Raw genomic sequence first — 17,559 nt, forward strand, 5'->3', positions numbered from 1 at the left:
GTGCTCTGCACTACCACTAACCACATCCCTGAACAGGAGAACACAGTTAGGTAATACAACAGCACAAGTCAGTGGTCTACCAGATAGCTCACATTTGCTTATCAGAGCACGACATATCTCTTTTTCCCACTTACTCTATTTATAAATTTCTGCTTTTTCTTTTTTTTTTTTTTTCTGTGAGAATATCTACCTACTTGCAGAAATGATCTGCAGCTGCTGTTCAAATGTTAACTAAAAGCTGGTGTCCCACCAGGATGTCACTTTACATTAAGTCTCAAATAAAGGAAGATGTGAACAACCAGGCAAGAGGGCCTGAAAAGTTTAGAATCAAATTTTGGTTTTTTTCTGTTTGATTAGCCTTGCTAGGAACAAAACAATGTTGAAATAGTCACCTTTAAGTTACAATTCTTCCCACCTAGCTTCCCATGATTCTTTGAACCTAAAAAACAACTAAACAAACAAATAAACAAGCACATTTATATAGTAGCTAAGAATCTCTCATCGTTTAGAGGATAATATCAGACAAGTGACAACAGAATTGCTCACTCCCCATATCTCTGCACTGAGAAACAGAGCTGAAAAACTCACAGGGCCAAAGCCTCTTTATGAGATAATCTGGTACTTGCTAGAACAATGATTTTAAAAAAAAATCTTTTTTCCACAATGTTTTACATTTTTAATGGCCAAACACAAATACAGTAATTCCTGAAGTAATTCCCTGCAAAGCTTTGGAAACTCCAGATCCTGCAGTATAGTTTCTGCAATATAATAAACAAACATCCTGAAGTAAGGATGTCTTAGCTTTTAAATTCATTTTAAATGTATTTGAATTTTACTGCATGTTCTTTTTCTGCTTGAGCTCTTTGCAGAGTTCATAAATGGTCTGTACCTGTTAGTAAATTTGTAGCTGATTCTGTCTAGCCCTTTACAGAACTGGATACTTAATTCTCTACATATTTAAAATCATCCCCATAAATGTTTTTAAAATATTTAATATAATCAACTGAGCCCTTATGAGCCACCAGCACTTCAGTTTTGGTGCAAAACTGAATGAATCTGTTTTAATCCCCATAATCTCCACAAATTTATTTTGCAGTTTTACCTTATGATATAGCATGACCTCAGAATTGTTTAGGTTTTGCTTCTTTTTTTTTTTGTTTTTTTTTTAAATACATTTTTATCAAACTACAGTTCTAGCATTGAGACAATCAATATATAAACAAACACTGCTGGTCTCTAAAAGTGAAAACCATTCTTTGATTAGACAAAATCATGAAATAAGAATACATCAAGGATAAAAGCTTGAAAAAAGCCAATACATAAATTATTAAATTGAACCAATGTAATGACATCTGAGATTTTCACATCAACATCAGGAATATTTTGGCTTCCTTTCATTCACAACTGTACCCAGCAATTTTCCATGAAGTGAATACTATGAAGCCTCCAAGTCATTTACAAAGTATCTGAGTTCAGATTTAGCTGTTGTTTTGAAGCTTAGCCCAAGTATGCTGAAAGTTTCATCTAATACAGTAACATTTTCAATTTGATCCAAGTCGACAGAGTAAAAATATCAGTGGACTACAGCTTGAATTTCTGATGTTTTTCTAGAAATCAACAAGCCATTAAATCGATCACCCAAACAGAAAACATCACATTGTTTTTTTGCTCCTCATAATACGATTTACACGTAGACTGAAATCTTAAATGTTTAAAATACTTTCTACTGCCTCTGTCTTTCATAGCTATTAGACTGAATTTGAGAGCTCTATTAGTTTAACATAGTTTTCCTACTGGCTTCTTAATATAATGTATATTTGCAGATATACAACATTCCTTTTTTTTCCTTTTTTTTTTTTTCCCCCCCCAGAATATCTATGCCAACACAATGCTGTTGAATGAAACTACTTGCATGAAAAAGTGCACACAGTGTGAGGCATGAGACTATGGAAATGAAATGGCCTTTGGTCTGAGGAGGCTGACACTGACCCAGATATAGCTCTTGATCACTTCCCATCCCACAAGCGATCTCTATTATAGCCATGTCAAGATCAACTTAGCCCAGCCCAGCCAAACATACGGATTACATCTGGGTCCTTTGAGTCATGCTACAAAAAAAGGTGCAACAATAAACAAGTCCATGTGCATTCTCAGTCGTAACTATGGGCAGAAGAACCCTTGAGATTCCTCACTTTGGCATTAAATAACAATTATAAAGGCTTTTAGAATTAAAGCAATACACGGCAGGACCTGAAATGTTAACAGTCCCAAGTAACTTGTCAATTGAAATAAGACTCATCCCTAGTCATAAATAAATAATCTCTTTCCTGGTCTCACTTTCACGCCAGGATCAATATCTCTTAACATCTTACTTATTTTATTACTGCTTTTGGTTTTCTGGGACTGATTGAAAGTTGCTCAGAGGAAATCTTTGGTTTTGCTTAAGTGTCCGTGACATTTAATCATGACTTTCCTTGCAGTTTAATTCCAACCAGTCAATCAGTTAATCCACTTCAATTGATTCTGTGCTCTCTGTTATTGGCTTGCACTCATTGGGCATCCTCTGGTGTCGACTCAGCTGGGTGGCTTGTGTGAAGCTCCTCTCACACCTCTCGCACCTGGTGAAGGCAAGAGAGAAAATTGAGACCAGGGAGCTGCTCTGGTGGGGGGTGATGGGCTTTGTCTCATCCTGCCTAATCAGAACAGACACTCAAAAGTGGCTTCAGATTTTACTGGCTCAAGAGGTTTAATTGGTGGCTACTTCCAAGGCCTTGATGCCTATGATGGGACAAGGCCTGTCTGATTCAGAACAGAGGAATCTGTCAATAGACAGGGGGAAGGTGATTTCTCCAGAGAGGCCTGTCCTGCTGTAGCTCTGATCACTGTCAGTTCAAATAGATAAAGAACAAAAAGAGATTTTTAGGAGTGAGCCATCAAAGAAGCAGCTTGTTTGCAGTTTTCTGCTCTGTAACCCCTAGGAGAAATTGATGACAAATAGAATTTCACCTTGTGCTAATATAAAATCTACAATTGCATATAGGAGGAAGAGAAATCACAAAGCAATAATCATTCAGTGCTAGAACAAGAGAAAACTCTTTGTTTATCTAATCTGACTATGCAGTGGGGTTCATTTTAAATAGGCACATAGAGATAGTGGTTACTTAATTGTCTGAAAACATTCACACTACTTGAGAAATCTGTGGGATGAGCAAGAACTCATAACAGCCACCAGTGTCTGCTTCAATGTCTCTTATGTCCTCTCTTTCTACCCTGTCCTCTCTTTAGCAAACCATAATCTGCAACAAAAATCATGTGTGAACAAATGAACAAAGCCATTGAATTTAGGAGGGAATAGGATGAGGGGTTTGCTAGCTTGGAATGAATCCCCTGTCCCTGCTCTGAAAGAGAACCCATTGCATTTAATCTCCCAAATATTGCCCTTTTAATCTGCATTCTGAACACTAGATAGGGGTGTTTGATGAGTCGCAAATACGGACGCAGCAGATTCTTCTTGTATGGCGCTCGCTCCAAAAGCCACCTTTGATTTAATGGTGCTGTGTGATGTTTTATCTTCAAAGAATATTATCATAAAAGCATCACTACAATGAATTCTTCGCCTTCAAAGGAGAAGTGAGGAAAACAAAGGGCTCAGCTAATTCATATTCATCTTTATCTCTTTACTGATGTGAGTGATAGAAGGTGAACTGTCATTGATCTAGCTGCTTACAAAAAAAAAAAAAAGATATTTACACATATGCATGATTGTGTAATGTTCTTCACATTAGTAATTTTTAGTAAGAAAGTTCTGCTTTGGAAACATACAGCACAGACATTACAGAGTCATTCATCCAAGCTACTGTACCAATCTAAAATGTCAACACTTTTAAGTTGTGTTTCTTTGATTGTCTTTCACAGAATATTTTTAGCAGCCTGTTCCACTGTTAAAAACTGCACCGTGATCTTGACAAATGTAAAATGTCAGCTTTAATGTATCAGACCTATCAGCTCAATGAAAATAACTCAGAAGTATTGATTACTTAATGATTTTTGGGGTATTCATTAACGTCTACGTGCAGATCATCCACTCTCCAGAGCTCCTGAAGTGCTGATGACACATTAGTGTACTGCTGATTGTTTATTAGAAAACTGATTAGTTACTGGATTAGTGTGTCAAAATATACTACCTTTCATTGCCTGACAAACTTGCAAAATATTGTATTATTTTTATATACATATATATATATATCTATCACATAGGCATTAGAATCAATTTTAAGGCTGGGGGGTTAACTTAGTCTGTATGAGATATTGCCTTCTACTTGAACTTGATAGTTTTGCTATTTTGATGTCTACAAAGACAAGTGCTTTGCTTGCTGAATAATAGGAGGCTTGGATCCTTGCCTAACGAAGCTCTAAGTGGTATAGTTGCAAAATAACCTACAAAATCAGGTGTGGCAACAACTGACTGCTAAGTGCCTGGCCAAATAGATGAAAAATACTCTATCAAGATGCCTAGGAGCCATATGTGAATCAGACAAAGACTATAAGGTGATCAAAAGACAGAGTTACACATTAAAACCACTAGCCATGAAGCTGTGGCAGACCTCCTCACCCTTTCTGAAGCTTGCCTGGGAGACTAGAGCTGGGCACCACATTCACTCAGCACCTTGCATTGCTCTTGAAAGCACAGAACAAGGCTGACTGCATTTCTTTAAAATGCAAGTTCCCATCCTTTTTCCACAAGCTTCTGCCATGAGAGTGCTTTAACTTCCCAGCTACAGGCTGTTCTGGGACACTTTCAAACAGATACAGAAAAGAAGGATGCTAAAGAGAGACCAGAAAAGAGTAAATCTCTTGCTACAAGCATCTACCCTTTCATCTACCCTTTGGACAGGAGGAATGTAGGTGCCAAATGTTGCTGCTGGTTGGGCTGTGCTGTCTGCACTACACAGCCCTTGGGCAAAAGTCAGAATAAAGCAAGGCACCTAATTGACCTGGCTTTCTCATGTGTCCAGGTAACTTTCAGATAGTACCCAAGGTGCCTAGTATTTTCTAGACACTTGCAAAGGGTGTGGATGGTGTCTTCAGGACTACAGTTTTGGATGTATAAGTACCTGGCTTACAAACATGAAGATGTATGAGGTCCCTGACTCCTTTTTTCAATCTGGTCTGGAGAAGTTGTTGCCAGGTACAAACTGGTAGGAAAGTGAAGATATAGTGTCACAGCAGTCAGCATAACTATCTCATGCTAGGTAGGAATGGGAGGAAAAGCAGGAATACTTTTTTCTTTTGAATTATGATGTTCTCTTTTCCTCTATCAACCATCCTTTCCCAGCCTGTTGTAGGAGAATAACCACTGCAATGACCTTTGTCTATGAGACTGGTGAGCATGCGTGTGCATGCTTTTGTGTGCATGTTTCTATACTACAAGTCACACATGCTTAATGTTGTGTTGGAAGGCTGAATAGTAGCCAAAACACTCAGAAAAGAAAGAGTCCACCTCTCATGCGACCACTCACAAAGTAGCCATGGGGCTGAGCTCAAGTCCGGCTATTAGACATACTCCAAATTTTTGGTTAAGGCTCAAGTGTATATGTAAGTATTGGCAGTAATGATACCTATTAACTGAGAGGCCATTTAACTTCCATTTAAACCATCTGATGGCATTTAAGAGTAATTTAAGCCACCCCTGCTACAATGTAGATCCAAAGAAGCAGTTTAAAAATCCTCACACAATTAGATGCCGTCAGTGAAAACTAAGTCCATATTATCTTTTTTTACAGTGTGTGTATTTCATTTTAATTGTAAGGAGCCATCTTCTACTCCAACTTTCCACCTCATCAAACACAAGACTTCATTCTACAACGAGGTTTCCCTATGTGATTTACTTGGGTGGGGGTGGTAAACAAAACAGTTCTTAAATTCACAAATAACATGAACTTCAATGGGTTTTGGATATTTCTAAGTTACTAGGTTTTCTGAGTTTGGTTAGATAGCCTTCATTGTCACTTGATCTTCTTGTTTGCTTCACAGTGCTTTCAAAACATTGACATTGAGCATTATAGACAGGGTTGGTTTAATTCCCAAGTTTATGTCAACCTCTGTGAAAGGCTTTGGGTGAAGAAAATGCTGAGGGTCTGTTTTAGGAAAAAATATGTTCATAAATATCTTCATGTGATATTTTCAAAAGAAACATTTTAAGATTTCTACATTTAACACTAATTTTTAAACACATTTGAGTTAAAAAAATAACTAAACAAACAACAACACAAAAAACAAAAAGAGGACAAAGCTGGTATATCACTGCAAGTGCATCTATATTCAACCTGAAATGAATGATCCACAGTTTTGCATTTCAATAAGAAACAATGAAAAACACCTGGGTTATCCCAATCTGAAAAAATCTTTCCTCTAACTCTTTTTGGTTGACTCCTGAATATTAGATGTTTGTGTAACCCTGATTCTGCAGGCAAGTCCTTTAACTATTCTTTAATTTTGCTGAAATGGAAGAGACTAGAGGGGGAAGGATTTAAGAAAAAGGAAATGGCCAATAATTCTCCTTTTTCTCCTACCTTTTAAGTCACTTAAGAGCTGTTCCCAGACTAGCAGCCATAGTGGAGACTTCAGTAAGATAAGAATACACAAAAACTTTACAGTGGTGAGGCTGACTTGATAGCTTGTGATGACATGAAAAGAAATCCCTTCTAACTGGACCTGCAGTCCAAGCAATGTAGCTAAAGCTTTGGCTACAGATAACCTCACTTAGCATTGCTATCTGTAATGAAAAGCAAATAGAAAAGTCTTCCACCATACATCCAAAGTTACCTAGGACCTACACAGAAAGTGTCCTCACAGAAAAAGCTTTATAACCAATCACAGATTTCCTCTTACATAACAATTAATTTGAGACATTTTAGAATACTGTCAATGTATGTTCACCATTTTTAAAACCACCTTCTGAAAATAATATGCATACAGACATACACTTAGTGTTTGACATTGTCTGTTTAATCCATGCACACTGTAATCTGTCCAAGTACCACTTACAAACACAACTGCCTTACTGCATTAGAAATAGTGAGATGGTATTCACAGTAGATGCAGCTTAACTGTCCAGCTGACTGCCCATTTTCACCTATGAAATTGAACTTAGTAATACCTTTAAAATTATATCTGTTATTTTAAAAATAACTTAGCTAGAATTTAAGTAATTTAGCACTATCCATGCATGGTTGTTCTTGATAATAGTAAAAATATTATTCAACAGAAGTATGTACATTATCACAAATATAGACTTTTTTGAGGTACAAAAACCCTACCTCAGTGGACTTTTCCATTTTGCACTTTTTTGGTAAGCATACTTTCAAAATCCCTTTGTAAACTTTTAAAACCTAAACTGCATGATCAAGAGACAGAAATCTTGTTTGTCCCATTTATGGTTGTTTACTAGAATTTGTTGAGGTTTTTTTTCCTAAGCTTACTTAATACCAGGTCTTGGACCCCTCCTTTTCAAAGGAGGATCTAAATGGTGATGAGACATCAAGATGAGCTGCATCTATCTCTTTTTTCCTGGCAGAGAGTGTGGATCAATTTCTGGATAAGTTTTCTTCCTCTTCTCTCTCAAATGCCAGCAATCCTGCATGGGAGGTGAATCTGTCCTTTTGAACAGCTTGCAGGATCAGGGTGTATGTGTCCCCTTATCTGACTAGCAGGGATGGGAGGATCTGCAGCTCCAGTTTTAGCTTCCTGTGAAATTACTAATCAGCTTATTGCAAATACTTCAACAAGTCTTCCAGAGAGAAATTGGTACTGCTGCTTCTTGAGTTTAAGGAAGAAGAAAAATAAAAATCTTACAAGGATGAAATTATGTCATATATGATAAAAAAGCAGTACAAAGTATCTACATTTTTTGTTGCTCTGCCCTGAAGCTTTGAGAAGGGGCAGGTACATCTCAGAATACATAAATACTTCAGCATAAGCAGGGCAAAAGAAACTAACAAGTCCCAGATCATCGGTTAATTGTAGTACATACATTAAACCTTTCACAAATGAAATTGTGCTGTAATCAAGACTATTTTGGAAAAAAGGAAAAAATTACTAAACCAAGGGGAAAAATAATGACTCTAAATAGGGCAAAATAGCAGATCTATTGGAAACATGACAAAAACAGGATGTTAATGAAAAAAATTAAGTGAAGTCAACAAGGTTACACATAAGTAACACCTTAACATTAAAAGAAATCTATTTTCCATTTTGACCCAGAAACCTCTTCCATTAATTACTAAAATCTATTTACACAGCAACTAGATAAAATCAATCTGATTGTTCACACTATTTTTGGCTGACTTTCTATGGTCTCTGAGCATTCAACAGACTGGCTCTAGTGGAGTCTATGTTTAGATGGTCTGAGTTTCCATGTTTTGCCACCTACACTATCCTAGCCATGATTTCTGGTATGCAAGCTCTCCTGCACTGGATATGCAGTATTTGGTTCCTGGCTCTGTCCCCTTGTCCCCAACAGACACACATATGGAGGCCATGCTTCCTTTCAACCATATATGGAGGCAAAGCATCTTTACTGGTATCTCTACTGCGTTTGTTATGAGGGGTTCTGACAGGCCCCATGGCTGAGATCTCTTACATTAACCAGACCCGGAGCACAGTACAACAGTAGTAGAAAAGAAGGACAAACTGAGAAAAGTAGATGGATGACAGACAGTCCTTGGAAAACTGGGAGAGACACACACCTTCTCCTACATGTATTCCCATTCCTCCTAGGAACATCAGGTAGCTTCCAAAAGAAGTGATATCAATACATTATACATCGATATCAATACATTATTTTTCTTCCAAAATGGGATTGTTCTAGGTAAAATATCCACAACATTTGTGCCTGTCAGTTCAGCAAAGACACAGACAAAAATATGGAAAATTTGTATTCTGTCTTGGAGAACACCTCCTGTTAGGTAGGCAGAATCTTGCACAACAGAAGGCAAAATCCAACTGGATCAGCTGTGTATGGCTGGAGGTGAGCATAGAGGGAAAATTTCTGAGACTCAGGTATGTGCTTGGCTTTAATTTCAGTAAACAGAAACTGAAGAAATAAGCAGAGTCTGTTTAATTAAAAACCACCATCTTGACCAGGTGACTTCTTTCTTTATCTTGTATCTGGGACAGCTGAACACTATCAATTTATTATTGTGATCTTACCAAACTTATGCCACAATCCACAGTTGCATTTTCTATGCAGACTAAAAAAAGATGCATATTTCTCCCCTGTATTTAACCACATCCAAATTAGCTTTTATGTGAAGCTCCACCTACCTCAGCATATAGACATCAAAGAATCATATTAATTTTCTTACAGCATAGTCTGCTCCAGTTTTGAATGCATTTTCAGCTATGGTTCTCTGGCAGCAGTGTGTTATTAATTAAAACAATCAAGTTCTCATCAGAGGACAGAAAATTACTCAGGGCTTGCAAGGCACCCAGAACTAAGCCTGGTTTAATTCTGATTTTAGACACTCCACTAGCAGTTTTATCTGGTGGTCTGACCTTGGCTTTCAAGGGAACCTCTGCCATGTTCTGGCATGGAGCAGTGATGCTAGTGAACAGCAGCAATGCATTTCCCTCTCTAATCTCAGCTGGCAAAGGCTGCTGGCTTCAAGTACTTACTTGAAGGGCTTTTCCCCAGTGTGTGTCCGGATGTGATTGTTGAGTGTTGTGGCACCAGCAAAGGCACGACCACAGTAGCCACACTTGAAAGGCCTGTCGCTGGAGTGTGTAACTACGTGGTTCCTCAGCTCTGAAGGTTGGGAGAAAGACTGGGAGCAGTGACCACACTGGTAGGGCCTGCAATGGGAAAAAGAAACACCGTGCTGTCAGTGCTTTCTACTGATGTGAGCAGGAAACCATAAGGAGAGGAACATTTGGTCTTCCCAGTAATTTCCAAACAGAACTGCGAGTGCACTTCTGTGGGGCTTTCTTAGGTGACACATACCCGAAACTTCATGACCTCTTTAGCAAATGTGAAATGCTTGTGCAGGAATTGACTGAGAGACTATGGGCATCATTCCCCACAAAACATCATTCAGCAAGCTAGTGAGCCTTCACTACACATCATATACCTGCCTTATTTCTCCCAAACTCAACGTGGTACTCCTTAATCACAAAAAAATCCTCATACATCAGAGCTAAGACACTCATGAAATCCTCTGTCTCTTGGTGCCAGCTACAGTCTTAACTACAAATGCATGTCTGATAGTTATACCTATATCCTAGCTGGATTCTGTGACTGTTAGAAATTAAATTCTTCATATTGCTTTGGAGGAATCTAGATTTTTTGAGATCACCGTTTTCAATGAGACACATTGATAAAAATAACCACCATGTTACAATTACCTGTTTTCTTACTGCTATTGAAAATATTTCCATTTCATGAACACATTTTTCTCATCCAGACTGAAAATATCTTTTTTGTGATCTTGAAATTAAACCCAGAACTTAGGTTTTGAACACCACAGTTTGTTAAAAACAAACAGAACAAACAAAACTGACTGATATGTTACAAATCCAGAATCATAACAAACAGACTGCAAACACAGAAAGAAAAGGATACAAGACAGCAAGGTAAGGAAGGACTGCTGAAATGCAAATACCATTGCTAAATAAAATAAAATGTGAAGAAACAATGTCTATATCTTTCTGTTTGGTAAAAGTGATTTTAATATCAACATCCTACAGGGTTTTTTCCTTTTCACATTTGATTTAAGTTAGTGACAGAGTCCTACCTGTTCAACAGAATTTTTTTAAAGAACATTAAGAATTTTTCTAGAGGGATATTAATGATTTTACATTTTAAGGCACAGCTCTTGATGTTTGCATTTCTAGAGCCAATGGCCAACACCAACTTAATTGCTCTCTCTTTAATAAATGTGTATGTTCAAATGGCTGGAAACCAAAACTAAAGGGAAAGAGACAATGGTGACCAAGCATGTATAATTCAATTAAGTGCAAAATAAAGTGAACTATCTCATTTGTCAAGTGAACTGCTTAATTGTGGCTACTTGCATCAATGAACACAAATACTATTATTTTATAGTGCTTCAGAGCACTGAACTCTGATTGTAGAATTTTTTAGCTTGATTAATAGCTCAGTATTGGTCAATAACTCAATACCTTACAATTTTAATTATTTACATATGAAAATCTAACTGCTTTCCAACAAGTTTGAAAGAAATATATAAAAGCTGTGGGAAGGTTACTTAACCTAGATGATGTGGCCCTTAAAAAAATACATGAATACATGTAAAATAATATTTTAATAAAAAAAATAATTACTGAATATCTGTTTCTCTTATTGAAAGACAAGTTATAGTGTGCCCAGTCTTCTCCCTTGAAGTGCATAATTAATTTGCACAGAAAATATTTATCAAACTCACCATGAAAATTCAAGTGCTGGTAAAACAAAGATGATTTGTGAATGCAGACTTATTTATTTGGGTATTTTCAAATCAAACACTTTTAAGTGAAAAGAACATATTAAGATATTCTGGATCCCAGAAACATTGATTTTTTTAATAGTGAAAGGGACCATTAACATCTGTTAGCCTCTGGTTATCTATTTTTAACAGCTACCACAATAAATGATACAACACCACATAAAACCAATTAATCTTTTATTTTTTTAACAGTCAATGTGATTAATTTCATATAGTGAAAAGTCACACTGTAACTTGTCTGTAAATAGTCAAAATTTCAAACCAGTTATAACTGAACATTGTGATGCCAAGCAAAATATTTTTACCCCCTACACTGGCTCAAAACAAATTTCTTGTTTACAAAGGATATAAATATATATATTCAGAATATATTTCACTGGCTGATGCTCAACAAAAAGAGCCCTGTAAAAAATCACCTACTGTTAGATCACTTTGACTGTATTTTTTCCATTCATCTATATCTTGGGAGAACTATTAAAGAAGTTACCTTCCTCTTTGCAGGGGATGCATTTCTCCAGCTTATATACAGGTGATTCCGACTAATACTAAAATGGGCAGGACAAGTAATTTTTTCTAGATACATGGTACACATTAAACAAAGCTCATTTTAAAAAGAGCCTATAAATGCATTGAAATACTATAACAATTTTAAAATGCTGTATCTAGTTTGTATAACTGCAGATTCAAATATGCTAAATTTTGACAACTTTTGGATACTACTATTTTTTCCAAGAGCAAAAAAAGTCATTCAATAAGTATTAAAGTTATCATTTTGTTCTCTGGTATCCATTTTACTGTGCTCAGAAATTTATCTTGGCAGAAAATAAAATCAATATGTTATTTTGAAAAAAATGAAAGTGGTGCAGAAGGACTGAACACAAGCAGTACTCGGTTCAGTGAGTAAATTAACACAGGCAGAGCAGCCTTGTCTTTGATGTAGCCATTATGTCTTCTGCCGTCACTTTGGTCTGCACTGGGATAATGAATTAAGATGGTGACCTCTTTATAGCAGAGGTTTGTAGACAGAAGGAACAGGTACGTAGTGACAAAAACAGTGGTCTTCATAGGCTGTGTTTTCAAAGATGTGCTACTAGACTGAATGTAGTCCCGGCCCAGAAAAACTCATTTCCCTGGAATAACTGAGGACATATTGTACCTCCTTGAGCTCCAAGGTATCTATGTGAATATAAGCATAGCTGTGTCACTGCCCAGATGTGTACTGATGCTCCAGAAAATTAATGTTCAAAAAAAATGGATGTCAGTCACTTCATAAAAAGCCTACATAACTAAACTATTCCTTTGCAGATGTACAGGCAGATTTGCAAGCACAAAAATAATCAGTTTGAAGAAACAGGGGCCTCAAAGTACATGCTGACTATCTGAAGAAATATTTTTTTCTATAAAAATTTGTTCTCCAGCTCTCATGTAACAGAAACAACATAGTTTTGAATGTCTTCATCATTGCATTTTCTACAAAGGATCTTGTAGACCCTTCTAGATGTAAATCAAGCCTGATCAAAATCTTCTCATATAGTATTTTTAGGTTACATTTAATAACAGCTAAACTGATGTATAGCAATGTGCAGATGAGAATGATGTACTGACAGCTATCAAAAGCAGTTCTAATGCTCTCCATTAAACACCTAGCTACATATTTTTAGTTGTCTGTCTTCCTGTCTGAGCTTAAAGAAAGGAAGTTTACTTATCTAGAAGCAAACTCTTCTATTAGAAAAATTATGTTGTTGTCATTAACCCCATGCATCATCAATCAGCTATATAGGTTTACTAACATGTAGAGTCTACCAGCTTTTTCTAGAGACTCTAATTTTACAGTCCCTGACTATATCATGTCCCATTATAGGAATACAGGCCATTTAAAGTGAAATTCAAAGAGGAGTGACTGTAATGTAATAGCTGCAGGTTTTGTAGTTATTTAGATTTTGAGCTTTTCCAAGTTTTTAAATTAATTTTCAAAAAAAAACCAGCCAAGAATACTTTATTCCTAATTTAGACAACCTCATGAATGATTTTGCTGTTTGGTGATGTTTTTTCATGTTACAGTTTTCTCACTTTTGTAGCTGACTTTTTCTGTGTGAAACTACATCACATATAGGACCAGTACAAAACCAGTGTCCTCTGTGAGGCTTACTGAACCTCACCAAAGCTCATGCTTTGTGCAGGGGAAGGGGAACCCTTAAACATGCACAAAGCATATTAAGGGATAACAATAGAAAAATCCGTATCTTTGCACCTGCAATAGCTGCTGACAGACAACTGTACGTTTAGATTGATTGGTTTTAGATTTTAATTTAGCAAAAGTGACATAGCCTTTCATTATTTATCTTGTACTGTTCCTTTGCTAGAACAATATATGTTCCAACTCCTGAATCCTAAGTTCATCCAGACAATACAAACTTATTTTCTACATCATAAATAATTTGTGGTCAGAATTATTAGAATTCTGAAAAATCTTACAATTATTTTGCACTGAATTTTCAAATTCTTTCCTTTATGATGGACAGGTTTCTTAGTGAGGCCTCTTCAGAAGTGAACTTGCTGTTTTCAAGGGTCATGTGGAATCCCAGAGCAATCCTTAGAAGAGGAATTGCTTGTAATTGTCTGCTCCTGAATACCTGTACCCCTATCATTTAAATACTGTCAGATCAGATAGACAAAATAGCACATTGCTGTAATTTTTTCCCCTTAGAAAAACCTGGAAAAGCTGAAAGAAGAGAGACTGGCATGTGGTTGAAAGTGCATTTCTCCTTGTTGAGGACTAAGAAGGGAAAAAACAACTTGATTGATGTCAGGATCTCAAAATGTGGGTTTCACGGTGTGACAGGGGGAAAGCTGTCATACCACAGCCTCTGAAAAAAAATGAAATCAGGGCACGTTGAAATGGGGCCAGAATCAGCTTTCAGGGTGAGGCCTTCATACAACACACAGCATTAAGAGCGCAGCTGCAGTCAGAGGAGTTAGGTCAGAGCTGTCCTTAAGTAAAGGTATTTTGGAGGGATGGCACCTTCTAACAAGTTGAACTAAGAGGCTGGAGAACAAAGTGACACCTAAGGATACTGGTGACTTGTACAGAGAAGCATTCACTACCTCTGGACTCATCATCCCCTACAGTCTTAGTGTTCCCCTTCTGCAACACAGCTACTGCCCCAAGCACTTCAGGCACCATGCAGCAGCAGGGATGACAGAGCTGGACCCACTGGGAGTTCTGGGATTGTCTCTTACAAATATTTGTGGAGAAACTAGCCAAAGCAGAAAGTTAGAGCACTTGAAACATTTTCAAACTTCTGAAGCTGTCGGGGAGAGGTGCTGCTCTGTACACCCTTATTTAGTATCAAGTGAGTACTGAAAGTTTGTAAATTTTTGTGAAAAGATTATGCAGGAACAAGCATTAAATTCAGCATGATATTTATTTTAATTGAACAATATTGCATATCCACTCTATAAACAGAAATAGACAACTCTTGCCTACAACATTTACTTTTTTTAGGTCTGGTTTGGGAGATGTTTAAATTAATTAATGGACTTGGGGAGAACATCAAGGTCACAGACACAGAACTGATAAAGATAAACTCAAAATGGGCTGAGCCACGATTTTAGTGAAAAGGATCTATTAAATTGGCAACTTCAAACTCCAAGCTCCTGTTTTTAAAAAAACCTCACAATTTAATATTGAAATGCTACAGCAAAACATGAGTACAGTATCTTTTGAGTAAACAAGAATTGTGAGGCCAGATAACACCCACAATCTATCAGTCACAGACACACTTACAGAGTGGGTTTTCCCTCAGATTATCAGTTTAAATACATGGCAATCAATGAGAATATATATAGCACAGAGATATACATATTATATATGAAAATGTGCCACAGACAGGTTTTAGGAACTACAGCCATCAACATGAATACATCTAGTGATCATAGTGAGAAAGACGAAAGTTGTCATGAAAAGAAACTGCATCATCATCAGAAAAATGGTTGCTGTTAAAAAAATAAAAAATTTTAAAATATTGCTCTAAAAATGTTTCACCGTGATCAAAGGCTTTTGCTTAACCCTTTTTGAAGCCCCCCCAAATAGGATTGTTAGGAACTTCTGTAGCAGGGGGAAGAAAAAAACAAAACAAGACAAATCCCAAAAACAAAAAATGGAAGACAAAATAAATAGTTCCTCAAAGAGCTGCTGCTTGGGCAAGGCTTAAAAAAAGTCCCAAAGGCTCAGAAAGTCCCAGAATTCAAATCTTGATAGATTTAAATCTTCACCTACCATACCAAATCCAGCTCTAATTACAATTAAGTTCAAAGAGGAGACCTACAAAATATAACAAGGTAAAAAAAGCTCGGTGGAAAGGGAGAAGTAAACTCTAAGTAAACCAGATTTAAAATTCATTTTAATTTAAATTAAAATAATAAACTTAATCTAACATAAAAACCACAGCAGATTATTTTAATAATTCTCCCTATTATGGATTTATCACTTTTTAAAAATTATTTTTAATTATTAAATCATCTGCTTGTTAAATAGGACCATTTCTTTCCTACTGCATGATGGAATTAAGTGTATTTTGGCCTTTTTTTTATGTCTGCTGTCATCCAGATATTTTCTGAGCCTAAGTGGCTTTAAAGTAATTTTATTTTTTTAATTTCTCAAGCCCCAAGTAGTCTACTTTTCTCAAAATTCAGTCCATGAATTGGACTCCTGTAGAGATTCAAAGATGTTTTCTCTGCCTCATGCTGTAGGTAATCAGCATTGTTGAAAAACAAATACCAAGTCAGAACAGATAGTCTAAGTCATTTCCTAGAGAAGACAGGCCTTGCTGCTTCAGTCACATCAAAGATACAGTGGCTGGTGTGCTCACAAATTGCTGACAATAAACGGGGAGCTGTTTATCAGCTGGAGCAATGCTGCAGATATCATTGAGAAAATACAAACCAGAGTTGCACCCAGTACTTAAGTCTGGCAAGCAGGTACTCTTTCACAAGTCATACCCTATTTTCTTCTCTCCAGGAAATTTTGTACAACACTTTAGGAATATTTTATCTGGAGAAATCCAATATGTTTACGAAACCAAAGACAACCCTTTTCTAGTCACTGTATTTCTAAATAGCTGATATACCGGTACCTGCTAAAAGACAAAAAGCTGCCTGTGATATAAGCTCAACCTGTAATGATTCTAACCAGGGATATAAGAACCCAGATCCTAGGGCAGTTATGACCTGCAGTAACTACTGGTTTGGTAATTTCAAACAGTGAATGAATTACAGTGAGATTAAACCGATTCATGTGACTGACGTCCCACATAATGCTGTAAAGAAAACCTATTGGGAAATGCTTTTACAGCAGTTATGTTGATGACACACCTCACAGGAACAAAGAAGGCTTTACAAAACTGGCCTCCACAAGGAGTCTGCACAATTTATTTTATGAAAACAGATGTAAGCCATTTTTCAGTACAGAGGGAACACAGGTGTCACAGAACAGAGCACTTCAGTACCTAGTATTTATGCAACAGATTGATCCTAAGTGTATATTGCAACCTCATTTAAGTTCTATTCTCTCTATTTAAGAAAAAGTTTCTTAAGAACGGGATCCACAACAAGCCAAAGAGGAAATCAGCTAAATTAGCAAGTACCAATATTCAGAAAAAGGCATTAGCTATTATGTTTTAAATCTTCCTAAAAGCTTCTGGGATTCAACACTTACAACTCAGAGTCTTTACTTACCTCCTCTCCACCCTGCTGAGTCCTTTCTTTAATCACCCTTTGCTTTCTTTGCTCCTGGGAGAGCCAACTTGTCTTCTGATCTAGATAATTTTCCAACTATGCTAAAAAAACTCTACACTTGTTGTTGAAGCTGTTCTGCATGAACAAATTAGGTAGGCACAAGAGAGACAAAACAGTAAGACATCATGCATCAGTAACCTGCTAATGAGGGTGTTCACTTCTAAGGGGGAAGACTTAAAATCCAGCTTGTGTTGCAGGCAATATCTGACACAACATACTTAGGAGAAAATAAATAAAAATAAATTTAAAAAAACCCCAAATC

The 17,559-nt window shown here is 36.7% G+C and overlaps 1 protein-coding gene across 1 annotated transcript in view; it reads right to left on the reverse strand.

Moving 5' to 3' along the window:
- Positions 1–2,503: 2,503 nt before the first annotated feature.
- The window catches only part of PRDM6 (PR/SET domain 6), a 72,986-nt gene continuing 57,930 nt past the window's right edge, over positions 2,504–17,559 (reverse strand). The window contains exons 6-7 of the mRNA XM_074813353.1: positions 9,676–9,852; positions 2,504–2,618 (exon numbers count right to left, since the gene is read on the reverse strand). Of these exons, the coding sequence (XP_074669454.1) occupies positions 2,504–2,618; positions 9,676–9,852 (292 nt within the window). The remainder of the gene's footprint in view (positions 2,619–9,675; positions 9,853–17,559) is intronic.

This window comes from Strix aluco, chromosome Z (genome assembly GCF_031877795.1).
Source record: "Strix aluco isolate bStrAlu1 chromosome Z, bStrAlu1.hap1, whole genome shotgun sequence".
In the NCBI taxonomy this organism is placed as follows: Eukaryota; Metazoa; Chordata; class Aves; order Strigiformes; family Strigidae; genus Strix; species Strix aluco.